The 23,127-nt window shown below is 45.2% G+C and overlaps 1 protein-coding gene across 1 annotated transcript; it reads right to left on the reverse strand.

Moving 5' to 3' along the window:
- Nucleotides 1-17,279: 17,279 nt before the first annotated feature.
- Nucleotides 17,280-23,013, reverse strand: LOC306715352 (transmembrane protein 182-like). The gene is made up of 5 exons (XM_079185682.1): nucleotides 22,672-23,013; nucleotides 22,294-22,390; nucleotides 22,105-22,212; nucleotides 21,889-22,026; nucleotides 17,280-19,856 (listed from the first exon to the last, which is right to left on the reverse strand). Exons 1-5 carry the CDS (start codon nucleotides 22,816-22,818, stop codon nucleotides 19,582-19,584), a joined length of 765 nt encoding a protein of 254 aa, XP_079041808.1. The 5' UTR covers nucleotides 22,819-23,013; the 3' UTR covers nucleotides 17,280-19,581.
- Between the last annotated feature and the right edge of the window lie 114 nt (nucleotides 23,014-23,127).

Here is a 23,127-nt window from a genome sequence, read left to right on the forward strand (position 1 = left end):
AAAATCTGCTGTTGTTTCTCACTATTCTGAACATTTGGAGTTTTATACTGCATGACTTCTGAGTTCATTGATTCTTGTGGCTTTTTACAGGAAAACTGCACATTTTTATGCAAATTTCTCTGCTGTCCAATAAAATGACCGTGCAGCATTGAGATCACACAAACGGTTGCAGGAAGTTTCCTCTTAAAATGTATAAAACGTGAATTAAATACTTATTACTTTCATTACAGACTAATTCACTGTCCAATTAGGGCTATTAAAAGCACATCCGATCCGCCAGCCTCCAATAAAACAGACATGGATGTTTGAGCAGGTCGTCTCAGCTCCACGATGGACAATTGTCCACTTTGTGTTCGCAGAGATTCAGGGAGGGGAAGGGAGAAAAAAAGCAGAATTCCCATTTACAAAAGGACAAGAAGTGCAGGTGTAATTGGGATATTTGGGAGAGTCCAGTTTCAGGGCACACTGGAGCTGCGGTGAAATGAAGCCTGTAAGACTAGAGCGTCTGACTGGCAGCAGAGACTGCCCTCTCGCTCGCCTCTCTGCTCTCCTTCTCTTCACTTTGTCCTTTGTACTCTCCGCTCACCTCTCTTCTTGCATATTTGCTCTGCTTTCTACCTATTATTTAGCTTTGTCTTTTTCATCATCTCTGTATCGTAACAGGACATGACACCCCCCCCCCTCTACCCGCCAATGAAAGCAGCTTGATCGGACAGGTATATGTAACAAATGAGATCAATTAACGTGTCCAACGGGGGCACCTGACCGAGAGTCCGGTTGCACTAAACGATCTCCTCATCTTTTGTTTCCCTTCGAGAGATTCCATTTGCAACCTCATCACTTTCCCGGCCTGAACAACGGGGACGATTGTTCCACCCCGAGCCTTAATGGAGAAGGCCCCAAGAAAGCCTGGCCTCTTACCCGGGCAGCCCATGTATCTTTACTATCAGGAGTCCGACTCAGGACAGGGGAGCAACCTCGCCGAAATGAATCCCCAGCTCCCTCGTACCCTCCAGCTGCCCCGCCCTCCCCACCTTTCCCTCCGCTGCCCCCCCCTCTCAACTTCACAGGACATCAACGAGCTCGATTTGTGGCAAATTTGTTTCTCCAGCTCCCTTTAATTGAATGACTTTGGTGCTAACAAGGAGCTGATTGAGCTCAATAATGGCACTGTTGAAGGCAGAAATGACAGAGCGCAGGCCGGCGCTGCTTCTCCCTCTTTCTCTGTAAAACAACACACATCTTTAAAGAGAAGACGTGGATGAAAGCTGCGTTTCACGCAGAGAAATGAATGTTCTCTCAGGTGTATCATAAGCATCTATGACTGCTGGAAAATAGATGTCAAATGAATCAATCTTCGTACTTTACCAGCGTGCCTATCAGGCGTCGTCTGTCTCTTCGGGTTTTACCTTCACTTTCAGACGGAGCTTTTGTTTTATATTCAACATCCTTTTTGAGACCTAGCAGCCGACAAATTGACAGTCACTTTCGCAAATTTCATCTCGCCTAATATCACAACCGGTCGTGATGGAGCGATGGGATAACTGAGTGAAGGTCTGCAGAGAAAAATCACCAGAGGAGGCGCAGAAATAGGGCCAATTATCATGAGTTAGAGGGACCGGGGAGCCGGTGATGGCACCCATCGAACCCCTGAGCGCTCGTTTAAATCTGCTTGATGAATGTGATGTGTGCTCCTCATCCCCCCCCCCCCTTCAGTCTGTTCATGGCAGTTAGACGGGATTGTTTACTATAACCTTGTAATCAACCTGGCTTGGTTGACAGCTCACCATTACCCCTGATAACAGGTCTGCCGCAATTTGGACCCAGAGAAAATATATATATATTAAAAGAAAAAAACCAGACACACACACAGAAAGTGTTCAGGGCTTTCTGATTCCTTTATTGATAGAGCGCTGGCCCTGTTATCTTTGTGCGTAATTTGTTTTCAAGAACTGTGATTTACATTTCAGTGAGATTACACCTTTTAATGCTGCACGCGGGCGAGAAGTGGGCAGCCGTTGAATACTCCACATCCCCACCACCGGAGGAGGAGGAGGGGGGGGGGGATGAGGGAGGTGGTGTGTATATGTGTGTGGAGAGGGGGGGTTCAAACGATGCATTTCCAAGTCCTCAAGTGGAGAGGATTACAATTACAATTAAAAATCAAAAGGCCTGTGTGTCCATCAAACGACTGCCCATAACCCTTTGTGTACCTACTGCCAAATAATTGTGGCTAGTGGAGTGGTTGGCAGATGCAAAACGCTTTCCGGCTTAATTGTGGCGTATTACTGCGGCTTGTTCATCGGGATATTACGCAATAAGTGTTATTTCAGGCAAGAATGCAGGTTCTAAATGGCATGCTAATGCGGGTCTCTTGGCAGCGCGTTAAAGAAAATCCACACATCACCATTAAAACAACAGCAGGGGCCGATGGCAAAGTTCAATCATCTTGTTTTGGATATCGCCTTGATGTAGTACAACAAGTTCAGCTTCGCCTCCAGCTGCCACAGAGAGACTCCACGCAGGTAGGGAACCGTTTCACAAAGCAAAGGGCCGATGCAGCGACGTTCATTTGGATAACGCCAATTATGACAAATTCTAGCAAACATTTATCCGCAAAAAGATCAAGTGAGAGAGAAACACTGACGCTTTGTAGAATTTGTTAAAATAATTTAAAGGTCAGTAAAATGGTGAATCGACTAAACCCGACACATTTTACAAGCCTGCTCACTTTCTGCAAATGTTTTTCATCCACACGTGTAGTTATCAGTGCACCACATCCAGGGTGACCGCTGGAACTTGAAAATAGTAATGAAATAAAGCTGTTTTCATTTCCACCGGTACAGTTGCTTCTTTACTTCCACCGACACTGCGCAGCGCCAACACACCCCCCCCCCCCCCTTTACATGCATCCTAATCATGTGCATTATTTCAGTAATTCAGATCACAACATTTTACATAATTCTTTCTTTATTCATTTTCTCAGACAGTCAGTGAAATTATGTAAAACACGCTCTCAATGGCACTCGGTGTGTAATAGAATGCAGATTTTCATGTTATTCTAACACGTTTTGCTTACTTGGAGGCAAAGTGTCCCATTTAAATGAGAATTACACTTAAATGTCACATGGGTTTATCTAAATGTATAAACAGTGCATTTATTATATTACATTTGGTGAATCCTAAACATGGATTGCGGGAGCTAGGACGAGAGCCGTGCTCCGAGGGTTATGACTTACTAATGCCTATTTGAATTGTAAACGCTTCCTTCCTCTCTGTTTTATTTACCCACTATTCTCTCCCCCAAGATGACATGGCACCTGAAGAATTGCTCTTTGAATTTTCCCAGCGAGACCGCCATTGAGACGGAGGGAAACATCATTTGCTTTTGTTGAATTAATTCAGTCATTAGCCGGCAGTTTGAAACCTGCAGCTCCTTGAAAAGGCCGAGATAATACCGCTCCTGCCATTCACAGTGGGCCCAGTGTCTCCTGATAGCCGGCAATCTATTGCCTAATAATTTTCTGGCCAAATTATAACACAGGAATCCTCATTCAGCGAGGTAAAAAGGTGTGAATGCAAGAGTGAATGGAGAGGGAAAGAGCCCCTCAAATGTCTTTTTCAGAATGGCAGCAAAACAAGGAGCTTGTCGGGGAGAGGGAAACTCGTTTACCTCATCAGTGGCCTTTGTGCGCCTTGAGTCAGCTTTCTGAGGGGAAGATGTTTGAACTCAATCATCGGCTGTCTGTGCAGAGACACAAAATAGTCCCTCCTCATTCAATGCAAGTGGGAACATTATTAAAATATGCATTTACATATTTAAAGTATTGAAAAAAAAACATGTCGTTTATTATCAGATTAAACGAAATATGACTTTTTTATTTTATTTTTTCATGATAAGATAAATATAGTTATTTGACTGCATGCACAGGCGAATAGCATTTCCTGCCCTGTGCCTTCTATTTCAGACACACACCGAGGATTGTTTCCATATGGGACAGCCATATAATAGCAATAGGGCATATTAGATCTCTTCCATACAGATGTTCACCTCAATTTCTGCAGCAGTTTGGTCCATCTGTGTTAACAGTGAGCTGCTTAGCACACGCCTGTGTGAAGGGAGGCATATCAAGCATATGGACATTTTACAAAAGGTTACCCTGCATAAATTAGGTTGACTGGCAATCTGTTGAGGAGAGGTGGCTCACTGTGAGCACTAGGTGGTTCGCAGCAAATACGGATAATAAAGGCATCTGGTTTCACAGCCATTTATAAAAGTGGCCAACATACAAATGACTTCATCCAAAATTATTCTTAGTTTTACACTTTTCAGCTAAATTATACCTTCAATTTAGTATCTGGGACAGTTAAAACCTTATAAAGCCCTCAATATTTTAGATGTTGCACGTTAAATAAGATTAAAAACATACATTTTGAATACCGGCTTTTTATATGTTTTGATAAATCGTTGAAGGTTTGTAGGATATTCACCCAAAATCAATCAAACTAACGTGTTAAAAACACCATTTAGGTGTAACGGGGAAAAGAAGAAAATACATTTGTGCTTTCTTTACCGTACTATTCAAACAAAAGTGTTAAATCCTGGTATTTAATAAGTTCTCACTATTATTCTACAACTTGCTGGTATTTCATTGGTGAATAAATGTACTCAGACGACGTCTGCGCTAGAGGCCGAGCTTTAGATTATTATCACATCTTAGAGTGACATCTAGTGGCTGTTTGTCTCATGACACCACAACCCCACATGTGGTCCACGGTTTACTACAGCTCTGTTCACGGAGTACATTTAGAGAATCATCACGTTTTTGGGGCCTTTTCTGCTTCATAATTTGTGTTCCTTGAGTAAAGTATACAAAATGATGTTCCCAGAGGGCTCAGGAACACGGGAATGCTATTCAAGGTTTAACCTGGAATCACTTCCTGCCGTCTGTCTGCTTTGGAACGATTGTTTGGAGACATGTTGTACTCGGTGTATGTCCCGGCACATATTTCCCTTCAAACCGCTGCAGAGTTTCCTTGTGCAGCGAAACACAACTTCAAGGTTTTGAACCTGACACATGTGCCATCCATCTGTTTCTTCCCGTAGTATTCCCTGAACACTTTCTAATCAGTCCAAAATACACTTTAAAATCTCTAAACACAACCCACAACTACTGCAAAAGAGCACCACGCTAACCGCCCGTTCATACGTCCACCAACGCCTCTAATGCATTCAGTCTAATCTGCCTATGTTTGCTCTCATGTGTGCGTTACCTTCATCATTGTGTGGGTGGTTAAGATTGATTAACAATAACAGCAGCTGACTAGGCAGGAATAATTTCACCAAAAAACAAAGCGTTTGTGAATCAAGAAGGAGACGCAGGAGGAGGAGGGACGGCGCTTCCTATGTCGGGGCTAATTGAAGCTTTGTAACGCAGATCGGGGCGACGGGGGGGTTCAAAGGAGGACGGGCGTCCGGCAACAACACACGCTTTTGTTTCATGAGCCTCGGCACCTTTGATGTGCGCTGCTTCTTCTGCTTTTGATACAAGAGGTCAGTGTTCCTGGTCGAGAGGGCTTTGCCGGACACAAACGGGCCTCTGGGAAAAAGAGCGGGCGGGTCACACAACAGGAGGAAGAGCAAGAACCGGAGACCAGAGCGCTGAAGTGGCAGCGATTCATATTCATGCAAAGATCACACAACATGTACAGTAGCTGCCGAGACAATAGAGCGCTTTCAGGTAATATAACCTCGTCTTCTGACATGAACTCCTAACATGAACATGCAGGTTTTCCTGGCTTTACAGTAGCCTTTCCATCCAAACTCAAGACACTGTTCTATGTATGCAACGTAACCGTTTCCTCAAGCAGGTGGTCTGTATTGACCTGAGTTGAGTGATGCACACAACCTGCTGAAAGAAAGAGATAAAGACGCGGGAAGATGGATGTCTGCTGGCGTCACAATTCCTTCTTGTCTTCGGCAGAACTTATAACCGGTGACACCCAGTCGAACGCTCCCTTTAGCTTTGTGGTGAAAGTGTAACGGCCCCTTAACTCAGCCTTCCAACATCTTTTCATGGCCCGCCCTTTTGTTCTTGGACATGAAAGGAGGAGGCTCCACACGGTGAGGCGGGTAGACACTTTGAATAACACGCTGATCAATACAGCACGGAGGTACCGTTGAGTAATTCAGAGTGCGGGTCGTTGAAGTGTCATCGATAGCGCTCATGGGGAGAAAGGGTTCATGCTGCAGGTCATCCTCCACTACGGCTCATGTGAAGGGGAGTTATGTCAGGTCGCCAGTACAAACGTGTTCTTTGATGGGGTTCAAACCTCGGTGGGGACTTCAACATGAGCAGGTTGTTTTGTAAGGGGAAGGTTGACGGTTTGAATCTTGAAAGTGGGATTCATTTGGAGGGAAAGTGAATGTTTGAGACTTGAGGGAGTTGCAAAACCCCCTCGTGCCTCTGAAGATGCAGATGACGAAAACAAATCTTTTGGTGGAACCGAGCGAACCCCATTTGGGGTACAGAGCGAGATTTAATGTAATCACGTTAACCATTTTACACACTGCAAACACCATTATAAACTATTCTACTAACTAACTGAGAAGATTTGCCACAATATCATGCATTTGACGCCACAGCCGGCAAGACAACAACTCAGAGAATGCTTCGTAAATCTCGGGCATAGCATCTCACCCGGCATAGCACACAGCTAACAACATTAGCATTCCACACAGAGTTCAACGGTATCGTCCAAATTACTCTCCGTCAAAGCGTTCAGGAGTTACAGCCAAGAAGCCACAGAAAGCACAACTCCCACACTGCAAAAATATTATAACTGTATCATACCTTGAGTCGGTTTTGAGGGCCAAAACGGTGAAATCCGCAATTATTCCTTATTATTATTCCCTGAAAATTCTGTCAATCACTTAATGGAACACATGGGTGTGTTCCAAATGAGCACCTGGTTGTAACGAGTGGTCACATGACAAGATCCGCCCAGCAGAGCCTGAGAAAGGGCTCCAGACTAACAGGCAGAGACATCCAGGAGAGATATGAGAGGTCAGAATGGGTCAAAATGGGTCAAAATGGGTCAAAATGGGTCAAAATGATGCCAAACAGCTCTGTTAGGATAGATTGTACGATATGAGTGATAAACAAAGTGAAATATAGTGAAATATATAATTATAAAGTATATAAAAGTAAAATGGAACAGCTGCAAATTCTGGTTCGAAAATGATAATTTGGCATGTTGTTTTTAGATAAACACCTATAACTGGGGTTTGCTTCACTTTATTTCCACCAAATCTTTTTGTGAGGCACCTGCACCCTTTGTGCTATGAATTGGGAATGTTTTTAGGCTAGCCAGGGCCTCATTTAATAAATTACAGTGCTTTTTCTTCAGACGAACCTGGGAATTCAAATCCCTGTTTGCTGTGTTTTGCTGTGTTCAGCTACTATTAACCAGTAACATATACACAATATTTACTCATCTCATCAAATCTCACAATCCCTAGTGTTATTCAAGCATCAAACATTTTAAAATAGACCTTGTAGTTACAGAATTGTAGTCTCTTTTGTATGGGTTACAATTTTCGAGAAAAGGCCTAAAAAGAGGCTCTTAGGGTCCAAAAGGTTCCTCCTGAGAGGTACAGTACAAATATGGAGACTTCAAATCTCAACGTCAGATCTCAGTCTGCAGGCCTCATAGAGTGTCTGCTGCTGGCAAGGTCTGCTGAGTGCAGAGGATATCAGCATTATCGCCTGCTCCTTTCACTCTCCATGATGAGCTGTGCTGCAGAGTGTGTTGTTGCCTAATTCCCTTTAACTGCAGCCCTGTGTAATCACATACCCCAATTAACCACCTCGGCTCCCCGTTTCCTGCGCCGTGCACGCCGCCCCGTCTTCTCGCCACACAGCGTAATTAGCTTTCATCTGAAAATGAAAAGAAAGGAGCACCTCAGCAATTGTGCAGCCACTCTTCTCCTTTCTCCCCCGTCTCTACCCATCTCTCCACCACTCTAGCCCTCATATCATAATGGCCTGCAATTTCAATCAGATGGATTTTTATCGCTGACACTAAGAAGAATTGGCCCTCGTCCTATAGTCCCTCCTTCCACCACCCCCCAAACAAGCAGCCCGCCTCATTTGATAGCTTATGCTTGTGAGACAGCTATCAAGGAGAGTCCTTGTTGTGACTGGGAGGTCTTAGTTTGATATTTACAAAGGATTCCGTTCCATTTTGTGGACGTGTGTGGCATAATGGAAGGATCGGGTCCGCCGTGTTCCAACAAGGCGCCCAACTAATTCATTTACATCCACCTGAATGGGAAAAGGACAGAATAATTCCATGGGAGGTTGTTTTTAGTTGTAATATTGTGCATGCTCTCTGTGTTCTGTAGCTCTAGAAATCAGGCTGAATTTTCTTCTTGGTATTAATTTGAACAAAATAACATCTTCATTATCCCGGTTCCACAGTAAGATAATTCAACACTGAGAGTGTGATGAGTTTGGTGCAAAATAATGATTATTAACGTGAAGTGCCTGATAGAAAAAGATCTGTTAGTGGAAGCTCATGTTGAATTGTAAGCCGTATTTACTATAAAAGGTGCAATAAGATGTGTGCAGGTATAGGTTACTGGTGTGACAGCATATTAAGGCATTCAGTGAGTATAAAGTCAGATTCTGATGACACAAATGACCTTTCACATCAATTCCTGACTCCTAACCAAACTGCATTCACTCTCAGGCCCATTTCATGCCGTTTGAGTTTAACTGTCTTGCGAGTTGAAATAGAAAGTTTGTCACTTGGACTCTTTCAGCTCACTGTTAGCGAGACGCTTCCCTGCAGATGAAAAGATAGATGATATCATTAGGATGGTATCATCAGCGTGAATGCTCCTCACAGGTACAGTGGTAATGTGACACCACACTTAGGTGTCACCAGGAATAGTTCCAGCCCAGTGAATCACGGCTCAGTCATACAAGTGAGCAGCCTGTTAATGATACAGCCCTGACATTTAACATATAATAAGGTTATTCATCCGGCTCTGCTTCAGAGGCCATTTGCAGGTGGAACCAACCGAAGACCTTTTTATCTCTGTTTGAATTCTTGCTGCTCTTCTTCTTTGCCTCATTCTCTCCGTCTCTTTACTCCACCATCCCCCTCCATCGCCTCTCAACCTGTTTGTTCTCTTATCTCTCCTTGTCCTGAACGAATCGATGAGGCGCTCGTTAGCCCAGGGATGTTCATCGGCGAGGAGGAGAGATTGGCCTCGAACACTGGAAAAAACAATGTGTGGACGGGGCAAACCGAGGCGCACTAGAACAAACGTGTGAATGCATTCAGCCGTCCTGCAGGTCTCCAGAAGTGGTCATAGCTCATACGGGTCCAACGTCTGTCAACTTAGGCTGCATCCGTAGCCCTATTTCAACAAAGAGCAGTTTATATCATCAGGTATTATTGTTCAAACTCAACATTTTACTTTTTAGGTTTGCACCAACAATTCTCCATTGCAGTTGGAAAACCACAGAAGAAGAATATCACAGCATTAACGAGAACTCACTCTTGGCCATGTATTGCTTTCAGCTAAATGCTAACATTAGCATCCTCACAGTAACAATGCTTACATGCTGATGATTATCTGGAGTAATATTTAGAGTGTTTACCATCAGTTTAGTGTACTAGTGGGCTAACATGTGAGTCGTGTTTTTGTGATATTGCTCTTTCAGTCTTCACTTGTTTGTACTTTCGTGATGAAGCATTTCATAAAAACTATATTTTTTCAATCACTCGCCATTTCACATGAGTGGAGCTGGCTTGCAGGCGTTCGTACAAACTAAATATCGCTTCATCAACGGGGCAAAGACGCGAGAAGCGGTCAGAGCATGAATATGTATCTGAAGTCGAGGGGAAGGAAGTGTTTATGTGATCATTTGTTATTTCAACACAATTTCCACTGAATAATGTTTCCACTTGAGTGGATAACGTTCCCAAACTTTCTGCAAGTGCAGAAGTGACGTCTGTGCCTGTAGTGGTGATGAAGAGCAGACATGGACAGATGGACACGAGTCCGCCGACACATCCTGAGACACTTCTGATGTCATTATTCTCTAATGAAAGACAATGCAAGCAAACACATTCACGCACTTGATACGCTCTTTCAGTTCCAATAGATTGTGTTTCCAATGCATTCATTTTTCATTTCTCTCTTGTCATATCGTTTATACAGCGGCTCGCTATATCCTGTGTACTTTTGGAGAGCGAGATCTTTGTATGAGGAGTGTGTAGGAGGGTTGATCTCTGATATCATGTAATCCACACTGAGTCAGTGGGATGCACATGTAAAGGAGGGCTTTCTTCTGTTCTCTATCTTTTAATTCCGTCCAAATCTGACATTTTGGGGCTTTCAGAGAGCAACAGAACAGCTGGTCGCCTTGTGCGTCTTACTGATGCTCATCTCACCAAGAATGAAACCTTTTGAATACCGCCGCTCTCTGTGCGGCAACTTCAGTCCTCACCTTTGTACATCTTAAAACAAGATTATATTTGATGTGGGTGTGATTTAAGATTAGCACTCCTACCCTAATTTGGTGAATACTGACCTTGATGTATATACAAAGAAAACGCAGACTGGAATCAGAGAGCTATCATCTTAAGTCGTAAGAGGAAAGCACCCTCATAGGTCACACGTAGAGATCACAGGTACATGGCAGGTTAATAAGGCAAAATATGTGCATGGTTTGAGAGCAAGAGAAACCCAAAGTAATGGAGTGTATCATGAAGTTTCATTGCATAACTCCACCTGTAGCCAGACTCAGCCACAGTGAACGCCTCGTCTGGGCCTGCAGCCAGCATCATGGCTCCGAGCAGACCCTCAAATCGACACTGCCTTGGCACCAGAGTGACGGCAGCCCCTCTTGCCGATGAGGTTTGCATACAGAGGAAGGGCTTATCCTCTTAATAAATAAACCTGGAACCTAAAATCACAGGAACACAGGAGGGATCATTGCTGCACAGTGCACTGCGCTCCCCTCCTCTCCTCTCCGTCGGAGAGGGATTATCCCTTTCACTTAGTGCGCACGCCGCTAATTTCTCCTGCCAGGTTCAACTCCCAGAATGCACCAGGGAGATTGGCTGTCTCTGCTTCTTTTCTTTCTTTACTCCTCTCTCCGTGTTGCCGGTCTCTCTCTCTTCCTCCATACCTGGCTCCCTGGCTTGTTTTATCTCTCTGCTGGTGGGAACACAAACCCCAGTGATTCTTCCTCCTCATCCTCTTCTTTGATGATGTTTTACAAATTCACTTGGCAGGCTACAGAGCCGTCTTCCTGGGACTCAAAGCTGCACGCGTGTTCCTAAAAACAAGATTAAGGCTCATACCTCTGGTAACACAGGTGTTGTCGGCATCTAACAGGTTGAATTTTCTTTTTTCTCACCTGCAGCAATCCTGTTCTTGTGCCTCACAAGACAATGGATGGTGTTGAGCAGCAATGAGATTGTTCACAGAGACACTCTCATGATAAGTCCACGATAAGTCATCAGGAGGCAAAGTGTTTGCTGCTCTTATATTTAATTCCAAATAGGATCATTTGGTGATGAATATCATAGTTTTATGGAGTTTAAATGATGAAAAAGACCAATAAGACGACCCATGGTACTGAAGGCGAGGTCAAGTCGTAGTGTACAGAATGCAACACTCTCACTCTCATGGAGAAGGTAAAGAGACTGCATGTCCCATCAACCCCAAGGCACTGTGGGAAATGACATTACAGTTCAGGAATGCACCATCCATCTAATCTCAGCCATATGCAGACCTCTCAAATGGTGTGTGTATGAGTGTTGTCGGAGCTACGACATACAGTAAATAATATTGTGTGTTCACACCAGCAGCTTTCTATCTTTCACCTTTCAGATGTGTGTGTCCTCTGTGCGTTTACTCAGCTCAGTCTCTCACCTCCAGCTAATTCTCACACCCCGCTGATGAGTTCCATAGTTCAGCACATCGGGCTATAAGCCAGAGTATATACAGTATAGGAATCACGGCTTTCATGCTCGCTCAGCAAGTTTGAAAGCAAATTGCAAGCGTGAGTGCACACAGCAAAATAAAACAGAGATTCGACAATCCACACAAACACTAAGAGAAATACTTCACCTGTATTCAGGGCTACAGCTGCCGATAGCTAATATACAGAACAGATAGTTATCATGTAAAGCATATATGTACAACTGTGGACAGCAGCGGACACCATGGACGCGTGGAGGATGCGTCCCACACATGCGCAGTAGATGGCTACGCTACCACTTGCTACCATGTGGCATAGAGGCCGTGCAGACAAGTCACAAGTCACGACAGATTCAGGCGGTACACGGACGTCCAGCCTCTGATGACGACACTAATGGAAAGTATAACCTTGACCCAAATAAATGAATGAGATGCTTTTCCACCACATCTTTAGTCATAGTTTGGAGTCTTTTGGGCAGAGGGGATTTGAACTCAGATTATCTACGGCCATGCCTGTAATAGACACAAAACTCTGGAAATGTAGCATCTCGACCGGCTGTATTTTTGCAAAGTCACGATACATTTGTTGCCATAAATGACAGGAGTGAATGAAATAATGACCACTTCTCTTCAGTGTCTCCCACGGCTCTGACTTCTTTCCCACCTCTTCAAGAAGATTCCTCCCTCTGTAACCCCCCCCCCCCCCCCTCCCCCCTTCTCTCTCCCTAGCTCCCCCCCTCTCTCTCTCTTTGTAAACCTCTGTACGTGAACGCGGTAGTCATCACAAGTCGCCGCCGTTATCCCGTCTCCTTGGCTCACCGCGGCGCCCGGCTGCTGCTGAGCTGTTTGTTTAGGAATCTGGGCCCGAAAATTGTATTCCATCGACCATGCTCGCTATCAACACACAATTATCTGGGTTAATCATGTGGAACTGTGGCAAATTCACCTGGGGCTCAGGAACTAATGACATTCGCGTCTGGCCCTGCTTTAGTGAAATGGCCCCAGCACCTGCAGCAGGAACACGGAGATTGCCAAAGAAAATTTGGTCTCATTTCGTCCTCCTCGACGCCTCCCTCCCCATGCAGCCCCTCCCTTTGCAACCACCGCCGCCCTTCCTCCCGTCTCCCTTCCCGTTTCCATCCCACTTTGCCCTCAAATTTGTAAAACCTTCGGGTTTCCTTCTCTGCTCCTTCTTCTCTGGACGAAAGAGGGGACACCCACCGCCGCAGAGTCGCTCGCTCCCCGATCCCTTCACTCGGGCGAACGCCAATCTTCACGCCTCTTGTATAATCAGCATATTATTCCAGCTCCACTACCTGCGTAACACCTGAACGGTAGACGGTTGGGAAGTGACGAGGTGATATAGACGACGGAGATGATATCTCGCAATGAATTTGTGACTTTGGTTCCGGACAGACAGCGACTTGTGTTCTCGCTGTATAATTAAGACGGTGATTGAGTGCAGTCAGCGGGGTGTTGATGCTCTTTCTCCATCACATTTTCTCTGCCTTGCTCTTTTTGTCTTTCTCTCCATCACACACACACACACACACACACACACACACACACACACTCAATCATACACACCACAGAGTCATTTCCACCAACTTAGAGGAAGTAGAGGAACTCAGTGCTCATAATTATACATCAATACAAACATATGTTTCCCAATCACAGATGCCATCCATGTGTGAAATGGGTGTCACACCGTTGGAGGTCTCATTATTTGTGAAGTGTGTGTCTCAACACTTTGGCTACCACCCACACCGGCCACAGCGACTGTGTAATACACCTCCGCTGATAATCTGAGGCTTTTGCATGCGGAGCGTACTGCGCATCGGATTCTATTTCCAACGATCCTCATTCGATGTCGAGGCGTGAAACAAATCCTTCCTTCCTCTGGGAACGCGTTGGTCATTGTGGATGGAGTTGTCATTCCACTGGACAGCAGTGGATGAGCTGATCATTGGGGGTTTTCACACCTTGCATGCTCTTCAGTTGTCTTTTGGTGAGAAATAAATGACTATTGCTGTGGTGTTATCACACAGAGCTCGCCTCGCTGCCCACTACAGTCACACTTTGAATCCTAGCCTGACTCGAAGACGTGGACTCCCCAGCTCTCCCACTCGGTGACTGTTGCTCATAATTGTCATTTTTTGCGACACTGGGCTTGCTGAAGGCTTAACCACCGTTTAAAACTCAAAAGATTTTATCTGAAAATGTGCAGTTTGCACAAATGAAAGCATGGATATCTGGACAATAGATCTCAGGGTTGTTGTGTTTAAATTTGGGTTTGTGGTAAATGCAAATGTGTGAAGACAACAGCAACTGAAGTGATACGAGCATACCGGCTTTACCGTGTGTTCAGACCGAAGGCGAGGCGAATTTTAGGTTAATAGAAACGAGTCGATGCAAATTTGTCCGAGGGGTGAAGATGCATCCACAGAAAGTGTTGCAGCTTGCGCAACACCGTCTCTCTCTTCCTGTTGCGCATGTGGAGAGGGCCGTAGACTGGAGTTCGGTTACATGACTTCATATGCATACAGCTGCCTCACTGTGCTTTAAACAATACTGTCTGCACTTGTGTCTCAGATGTTTACACGCAGACGTATTTCTGTGCACAGAAATGTATTAAAAGGCCAAGACTGTCTGGCTAATTGAAAAAATGTTCACCAAAATAATCAAATTTAAAGCTTAAGAATGCAGTGGAGCCCACATAAGAAGCAGGACACACACACACACACACACACACACACACACACACACACACACACACACACACACACACACACAAACACAGGGAGCTCGTCTTGTTGCTTTGGAGTCCGTGACATGGTTTAACAGTCTCACAGGATCCATAAAACACCCCCGAAGGCTTCATATAATCTCTCCTTTTTTCCTGCTTAATAGGAGATAATACAAGTGCGCACCCCGATGAATCAATATGCAACAGCAGCTTTAGTTTGATAATTAATACCAGTGTCGGAAATAGATTTGTGATTTGGCAGGGCAGGTCTGATATGACTCTGGTCTCCCCTCTCTCTCTCCCTCTGAACAGCCACCGTTCCACTCTGTATCCACATCCCATTGAACTAATCTCATTCTTTTTTTTTTTTCTCAATAGCGCTAATTCTTTTACTAAAGCCTGTTATCTCATTAAAGGCCCCGCGATGGGATTCGATGGCATCCTGACATCTGTATTCATTCCCCTCGAAATTAGTCCTGACACAAATTTAATGAAAAAACACTCAGAACAGTGGAGATTAGACGTCATGCCAAGTGTCACAGAAAGGAGGAGGGCAAAGAAAATCATCTATTTAGTTTTGGTACATTTTTGGAAGGGTGGATTAGCGCCGTCGACTGCTGGAGTCTGTTGGTCTACTTCTTACTCGCTTGTTTTGACTCTTTCGCACTCAATCCATAAGTCGGATTGAGATATTGAGGAGTGCACCGACTCTCCCGATAGCATGCTAAGAGTGACTATAACACACATATCAAACGCTCTTCAGGTAGAGGAAATGGCGAGGCGAGACAAAGAGGAGCACCCCTGGCCCTCTGTAGATAAACCCAGAACCCCGACAAACTGAGGATGCACAGGAGGTGGATTCCCCCTCTCCGATCGAACCACCTAACTTCCCACCCAGCCCCTCGCCTCCTCTTCATCTCCCGCTCCTCCCTCATTTCTCCTCCCTCCCCTCCTCCGCCATCACCCTCGTCAAAAGCCTGTGTCGGTAGCGGCGCTGATAATTCCCCTCTGTTTGAAAAAAAAAGAGATGAAAGCGTTCATGGATGAAAGAAACTTGGATTTAATCTCTCTCGTCGTCTTTCGCTCTCTCTTCCAGTACACGGTGTTGATGGTTTTCTTCGGGGAAAGGGGCGAGGGATGAGGATGATGGGAATGAGGGGAGTAAATAGAAACAGTTGTAAAGCCCCTTCGGAGCCACGAGGCCCAGCAGGTGAGGGGAGGTTGTGGACTCGTTCAATAAAAGCAGTTTACCCTTCCGAATGTGCACACAGCGACCTGATGAAACAGTGGCCTGGAGAGGAGAGCGGACAAAGATAGAGAAAGCCATCGTTTGCTCCTGTGCCTCGTTTTGCCTCGGCCCCGATAAGGCCTCCAGCTCTCTCAGGTGTCTGAGTCAAAAGGCAAGAAGCCCGTCATAAAGATAGAGAGACTACAGAACGGACTGAGAGTAGACAGGAGGAGATGCAGGCTGCATCACATGGTCTGAGCTTCGATCAGAGATCCGCTGAGAACCAGACACACCGGCATTAAGCTGCATATGTATTATAGCTACAATAGTCTGCAAATGTTTTAGTGCACAAATACAGCCATCTCATCCAATTAGATCAGTAGCTGGGGCAATATTCAAATCTTCTCAGGGATACCGGCCTCTTGGGAGGGCCGACTGACTCTTCCTCACACCCCATAACAGCAGCCAAGGTCACAGGAAGACTGCTAAATGTTTTTCAAACCCTCACTGTGAGCGTCAGGCAGCACCGGGGCCGGGTCGCAGACCTCATTACCCAACACCGACTGGTCTGAATAGATGAGATGGAAGGTGGGACGAAAGGCAAAGACAGACATGAGGAGAAGAGGGGAAGGTAAGAGGGGAGGATCTGTCAGCACAGACACGGGAAATGGAATCACACTCAAAATGATTTTAATTACAGGAAAGATTAAGTGAAGAATAAACGGAGGAAGAGGAGCTCTTATTCTTTGCCCCTGCACCCTGAGATCACCCTCTGTCATCATAGAATTCATTACAGATCTTTCTTCTTTTCCATAATTGCTCGTTAAGATATTGACCTGCAGTTATTTGAAACGTAACTTCCAGTCTTCCCAAATTCAGTTTCTGATATTGCTTTTGTAATCGCATCTTTTGCGGCCACACAGGACGACACATCTCAGCCCAGCTGCTCATCTTCTTTTTAGACTTTCTGTGTCGAGTCGGCCCGAGGACACCCGCATCCGTCCAGGAGGGGTGCGAGGAGGCGTGGGGGTGTTGGATCGTATAGCCCGCAGCTCCGCAGGCCCACTCTGCCAGCCGGGGCAAGGAGAGCCCATATGGCAGCCAAGCGTGGCTCCGGCCAGCTCGGGCTCATATGTATGGAAAACAAGGTCTGGAGAGGGAAGTCACAGGGGGTCGTGCTAGTCAGAGAGGCAGCCCGCGGTCCTGGTGCAGGTTAGAAGGTCTTGGTTCAGGAGAAGAGGCTAATTTCTTCTACTTGGCTGAGCAAAGGCCTGAATAATTGCGCCCCCTGGGTTGGCCTCTGGGTAATGTGGAGGTAGAGCAGAGTGTACCAATGTGGAGAGCGAACGTGGGGGAGGTTCAGGGAAGGGAATCACAGAGAACGATGGGTCCAGCTTTCAATGGCTGCTCATTATATCTGCTTTTATGGTACCAAAGTAAAAACACCCTCACACATCATTACACCATACCGTGTGCGTGGATCAGTGATCAGTGATATGCACTCATTAACCTGAGCCTGTCTTATTATAGGTCCATGCAGGCAACATCAACGGCATAACGGAGCATGTAGCATCATGTAGCAGCATGTAGCATCATGTAGCGTCGCTCAGAGCACAGAAGATGCAACCTAAACGTGTTCAGATCTCCACAATCACTCTGCAGGTGAACAATCTTCAGTTGCAAAGATAAATAAATGATTGTTTGAGCTTTGTGATTTGGGCAAAGTGAGTCACATTCTTTTCTGTTTTTGTACATGTTTTTGTGCCACTTCAGGGACCTACAACAAGCTGAAACATGGTTTGCACTTCACTTGACTTTAAAGAGAATCGTATGAAAGCGGTAAGAGCAAGAGGTCTGGATGCTTCTTTATTATATGCTTTTTAAACCAAACCACCAGTAAACTACCTGCTAACAGCAGCTTAGAGCAAATGCACTGTTGCTCTTGTGTTTTTGGTTTTGGAATACAAAACAAAACTCTTTAAATGCAGAGTATCGCTCTAACAGCCTGAAAATTCACAAGTACTAAATTAAACTTTATGGTAAAATGAGATGGGTTGTCTCCAGTTGCTTCTTCTGATGTCTTTGTTTGGCCCCCGTAGTAATTGCCGTGGACACTTCTATCTACTGAGGACAAAGACCCAGTGTGACGATGTGATGTAAAGGACAAACTAGTAGAGTGTGTGTGAGTCCGAGGCTGACAGCTACGACGGCACCACATCCACTCCTGGACCACAAGTAATGAATCTGCCACGATGCTGCGTTCAGAGAGTGAAACCAAGCGATTTGACTGGATCTCCATGGTGTTCATTAGAAAATAAAGATCACCCTGTTGGGGTAGAGGAGGCGGCGGATGTTTAAAGGCGGCGAGAGGCCCGGGAGAGTGAATGTGACATGCTCCGGTGTAATTATACTCACCTAGTTCACAGCGGAGATTAAGAGGAGAAAGGATGGAGAGGCACAGGAGCGTCAGACATGAAGGAATATTGAAAGTCTCGCTGATGAGCAGTGTCAACTCTTTCTCCCTGTCCTCCCCCCTCTCTCCCTGCTCTCCCTCTCCCTTTTGTCACTGTAACATGTCAAGGTCTCACTTCTGTTTGCCTTTTTCCAATTATCAAGGTGTGACTGTGGGCTCCCACAGCCCCTCCTCCCTCAAATATAATGTTAACTATACTGAACTTCAAGAGGAAAAAAAAAAGAAAATGTCTTTTGTTTGTCAGGAAAGTTGGAGGATTTAATTATCACTTACAAATTTCTCTCTTGGTTCTATCCTCTGCAGGCTTTATGGTGACACGAACGCGCCAACTCTGCATTCTGCAGTAATGTTGTAGGACAATCGTTGAGAGGACCACAAACCGTTACCCTGAGACAACGCTGCCCTCTAGTGGCGGCCGCGTGTCTCACACACACTGCGAGGCGTCTCTTCTGTCACAAAATGAATTATGACAGTCTAATTTATTATTATCTCCATCCCTCTCTGACCCAATATTTCACAGCTTCAACCTGATGTCCTGATGATAGGCAGGCTCGGTCACACTCAATCGACTCCGTCCTGCAGCGTGCGCCGGCCGGGCCTCTTCCCTCCACTTTTGTCAAAATTGATTTATCAATTATAATAAAAGCAGAGTGAGAGATTTGAGAGCATTAATCACATTTGGATCTGTTTAATAGACTAGAATAATCATTTAGAAAAAGTCCAACTTCAAATTAAGGATTCCAATTATCCCCACTGATGGAAGACTTGAGTGACCACCTGTCAATCATTGTGTTGATGCTGATCTACCAGCTCTTTGTGCTTTAAATATCAACAAAAGAGAAAGAGCGGGAGAGAGTTTCTGTCCTTCAGTTGCATCATGTCAGCAAGACAGTAGCACATTACAATAGTTTGCATTAAAGAGAATAAAGTTGCATGAAATTAAATACTTAAGTTCGTCCGAAAGACTCCACAAACCAGTGGTACATAAAACACTTTCCTCTGATTCTCTTTAAACCTCAGGTGAGGGCAACACACACATTTCTATTCGTACATTTAGTTTGGTGACGCATGCAATTCCCATCACGGCACACAAGCTGGATCCTCCATATTTAGGTTTAAGGAGGGAATCACAGATAAGCGTCAGGTGCTGGAAGTTCGGGAATTCCGTCTCTTTTGTCGAGCTGTATCCCGCGAACGCTGCGGCCGACCAGGAGGAAGAGGAGCCCGGCCAGCAGGAAGAAGAAGACGGCGACCGGAGCCAGCAGGAACGAAGGGCCGTGCTGGACGCTGAGGTGGAACGAGGGGCAAGTGGAGGCTCTGTGATGGAGGGCAAACTGCTCCAGAGTGTCCAGGACATGGACCCACATCAGATACATCACCAGCACTGCCAGCTGACTCACACCTGACAGGCACAGAGTTTTAAAGATTCAAGTTCTCTCCTTCAGGGTTCAGTCCTGGGAGCATATATGACACCTGACCCTGGAGTCATTTTGCAATATCCCTTACATAAATAATATGTTGACTCACAGATGTTCTCTCTGTGTGAACATCAAGAAAGACATCTGATTTATGGTCAGAGGCAGCATGACTCTGCTGAGACTGGGTATTGATTATGGGTGATGGGTTAGTGATGTTTCAGGGCCAGCGTCTAGTCTTTCCTAAAGATCTCTATCAACTTTGGTCTCCTTGTTGAAATATTTCAGTCATGTATGGAATGTAAACTCTGGGAAATCTTCCCTCCCTTAATTAACCAAACTGAGATCCTGAGTGAAAGGAAAGCTCAGGGGAGGAAGGAGGTTACGCCAAGAGCGTCCACAAAGACACGAGAAGAGACTTCGTCTAAAACTTGAATGAAGAAGAACAGACGGACGGACAGACGTCAGAGTGAGACTGATGGTGTCTCCTCCTCTCACACACACACACACACACACACACACACACACACACACACACACACACACACACACACACACACACACACACACACACACACACACACACACACACACACACACACACACACACACACACACACACACACACACACACACACACACACACACACACACACACACACACACACACACACACACACACACACACACACACACACACACACACACACACACACGTGTTCAGTCAAACTGAGGCTTTTTAAAAGCTCTGTCCAGCTGTAGACTCTGTGACCTAACGAGCACCAGCCACCAGCAATCAGGCCCAATCAAGACGGGCGCTTTCTTTTTACGTTAAAGAGCAACCGTTCCTGTTTTCATTCACGTTTAAGCAGAAACAGATGTGGAAAATATTTGAAAAATACGCATTTACAAAAAAAAGGATTCCCAATTAACTTTGAGCGGCACAATTAAAAACCATATTTGTTCATTTAAGATTTCCCTTGCTCTTCTCTGAAATAAAAAACATCTTGTGTTTGTGTTTGTAATATCTTAAACCTCATTGACGCGCAACAAAACATTCTTCAATGCAACATTACTTCTTTTAAATTTTCGTGAAGATTCCAAAATGAGGAAAATGTGCAGAAAAAGATGCACAAGAGTGAATCTAAATCTGTCAGAGTATGAATTTGAGTTTGGATATATAGCTTCAGTGATGAGTTGCAAACAGGCTTATGAAAAATATGATGCTGTCAGACACTACGGAACAACATGACATGTAAGTGGGAAACTGGGTGTTAAAGGGTTAAAATGTAGTTTTATTAATTTGAATAAACAAATAGTTTTGGGTTAAGAGAGTCAGATAAGAATCTGAACTCTTGGCTGGAAGATGATTCACAGACCCCTGAGGCAAGTGTTTCAGAGCTGGACTCCTCATTTCCATGATGACTGTACGCGCAGAAGTTATTGTAATATTTGTGGACCGCACACAAGTGACCACAAACGCTGGCAACTTCTTCAGGTCACATGTCTTCTCTAAACTATTGATTTTCTTAAACCAAAACACGATGAAGAGCAGGAACATGCGGCACATTGACCACCAGCTGCTCCCAGAGAGGAGCTCATTCACTGCAGTCTTCACTTCAGTCTATGATTGGGCTCTGGTTATGTTTGTCATGGCCACTTATACAAGTACATGAATACAATAATATACCTCTTTCTATTTAGGCGGGGGGGCGATATGAAAATGTCATGTCTCGATTATTCCGGCCAAAATATTTGCGTTCACGATATTTTCCTGATAATCGTCAAAATATGCTTAAAACTCTTAAGAAAACACTAGAATCACTTTACGGTACATTTTATATTATAATGGCATTCACTGGTTGTTTTTCAAAGAGAAAGTTTTTGATATTTCCTGAACACACCTGTGTTTGAGTCAACTGACTCCTCAGCTGTAAGCGATGACGCCTAACGAGGGGATTCTGCCCAACGGCAGACTTTCAGAATGAAAAGCTGCCGAAAATAACTTGTTGTACTTACCGCCACAGAGCAGAAGGGCCCCCCCCACTTCATAGAGTCTGTGATTGGTCAGCGGGCCGGCACAGATGACAACAAATCCACCGATGAGGACCGCCGCCACGCCTGTGACGAGGAAGATGCTCCAGAAGGTCCTGAAAACTGAGAGAATATGAGGCCTTGTAACACATGGGAGATCATAACGTAGAAAATAAATAAATTCATGAAGATAATACCGACCAATGGCAGAGTGATGTTCATACGGCTCTGTGGAGAAGCTGTGTGGCCCACTGACAGGAAACGGGAAGAGGAAGGCCTCTCGGCAGACCTTCGATGGTGGCTGGTTAGCTGAAAGAAAGACGCCGTTGTGATGCTGCCGTTTGGCAAATGTGTCTTCATAAATGCATTATATTAGTCTCAGGTACTCACAGATCCAAAGGTCCCACATGGAGTGTTGATCTGAGACGGCCATGAAAGAGCACCGCCAGAACAGGCCCTCATGGAAGATCCTCACACCGTCTGTGTCCTGGAGGACCACAACACTAAACATGACCTCTTATCTCTGACACAGTCAGTCTCTTTTGTGATAAATATGAAGATTACATCACTGCAGTTCAGTCTGGAGTCACTAAACCACAGCTTTTAAATAAAACCAGACTCTATATGTGGATAACCTCTTTCACTCTACTGCTGTTCTAGACTTCGTTGCCTGATTGTTTTTGTTGCTGTGATGCTTTTGTTTCACTCGCCTCCACGTTTGAAAGGATCTCTACACACAAATAAACTTGAGGTGTTCGGTTTAAATACCTCGGTGCCACTTCCTCCAGAGCTGCAGGACTCAGCGGCCAGCAGCCAGTACTCGGTCCCACAGGACAGAAGAGTGAGCAGGAACCCTGACGCTCCGAAGAACAGAGCCAGGAAGAGGAGCACCTTAAGCCTGTCAGCAGGAGCCATGTCTCAGTCCGTCGCTCGCTTTCCCCTTTTTATAAATCGGCACTTCTCTTTAGCCTTTTCTCACTCCGGCTTTGCTTTCTACAGCATTCCATGTTCAAATTCACAGAATAAACTCGTCCACTAAACGTCTGCTGAATCCACCCGTCCGTTAGAAACCAGTGACCACGACAAACAGGCCTCTGGACACGGCTCCCCTCCCCACGCTGACGTGAAGGGGTTCGATGGAAATAAACTCTTGAGTCGGTCTGACGGGATACAGTTACAGTGTGGGGGGGGGGGGGGGGGGGGGGTTACATAGCTGTGCTATGA

This window comes from Pholis gunnellus (genome assembly GCF_910591455.1).
Source record: "Pholis gunnellus genome assembly, chromosome: 24".
NCBI classification, from domain to species: Eukaryota; Metazoa; Chordata; class Actinopteri; order Perciformes; family Pholidae; genus Pholis; species Pholis gunnellus.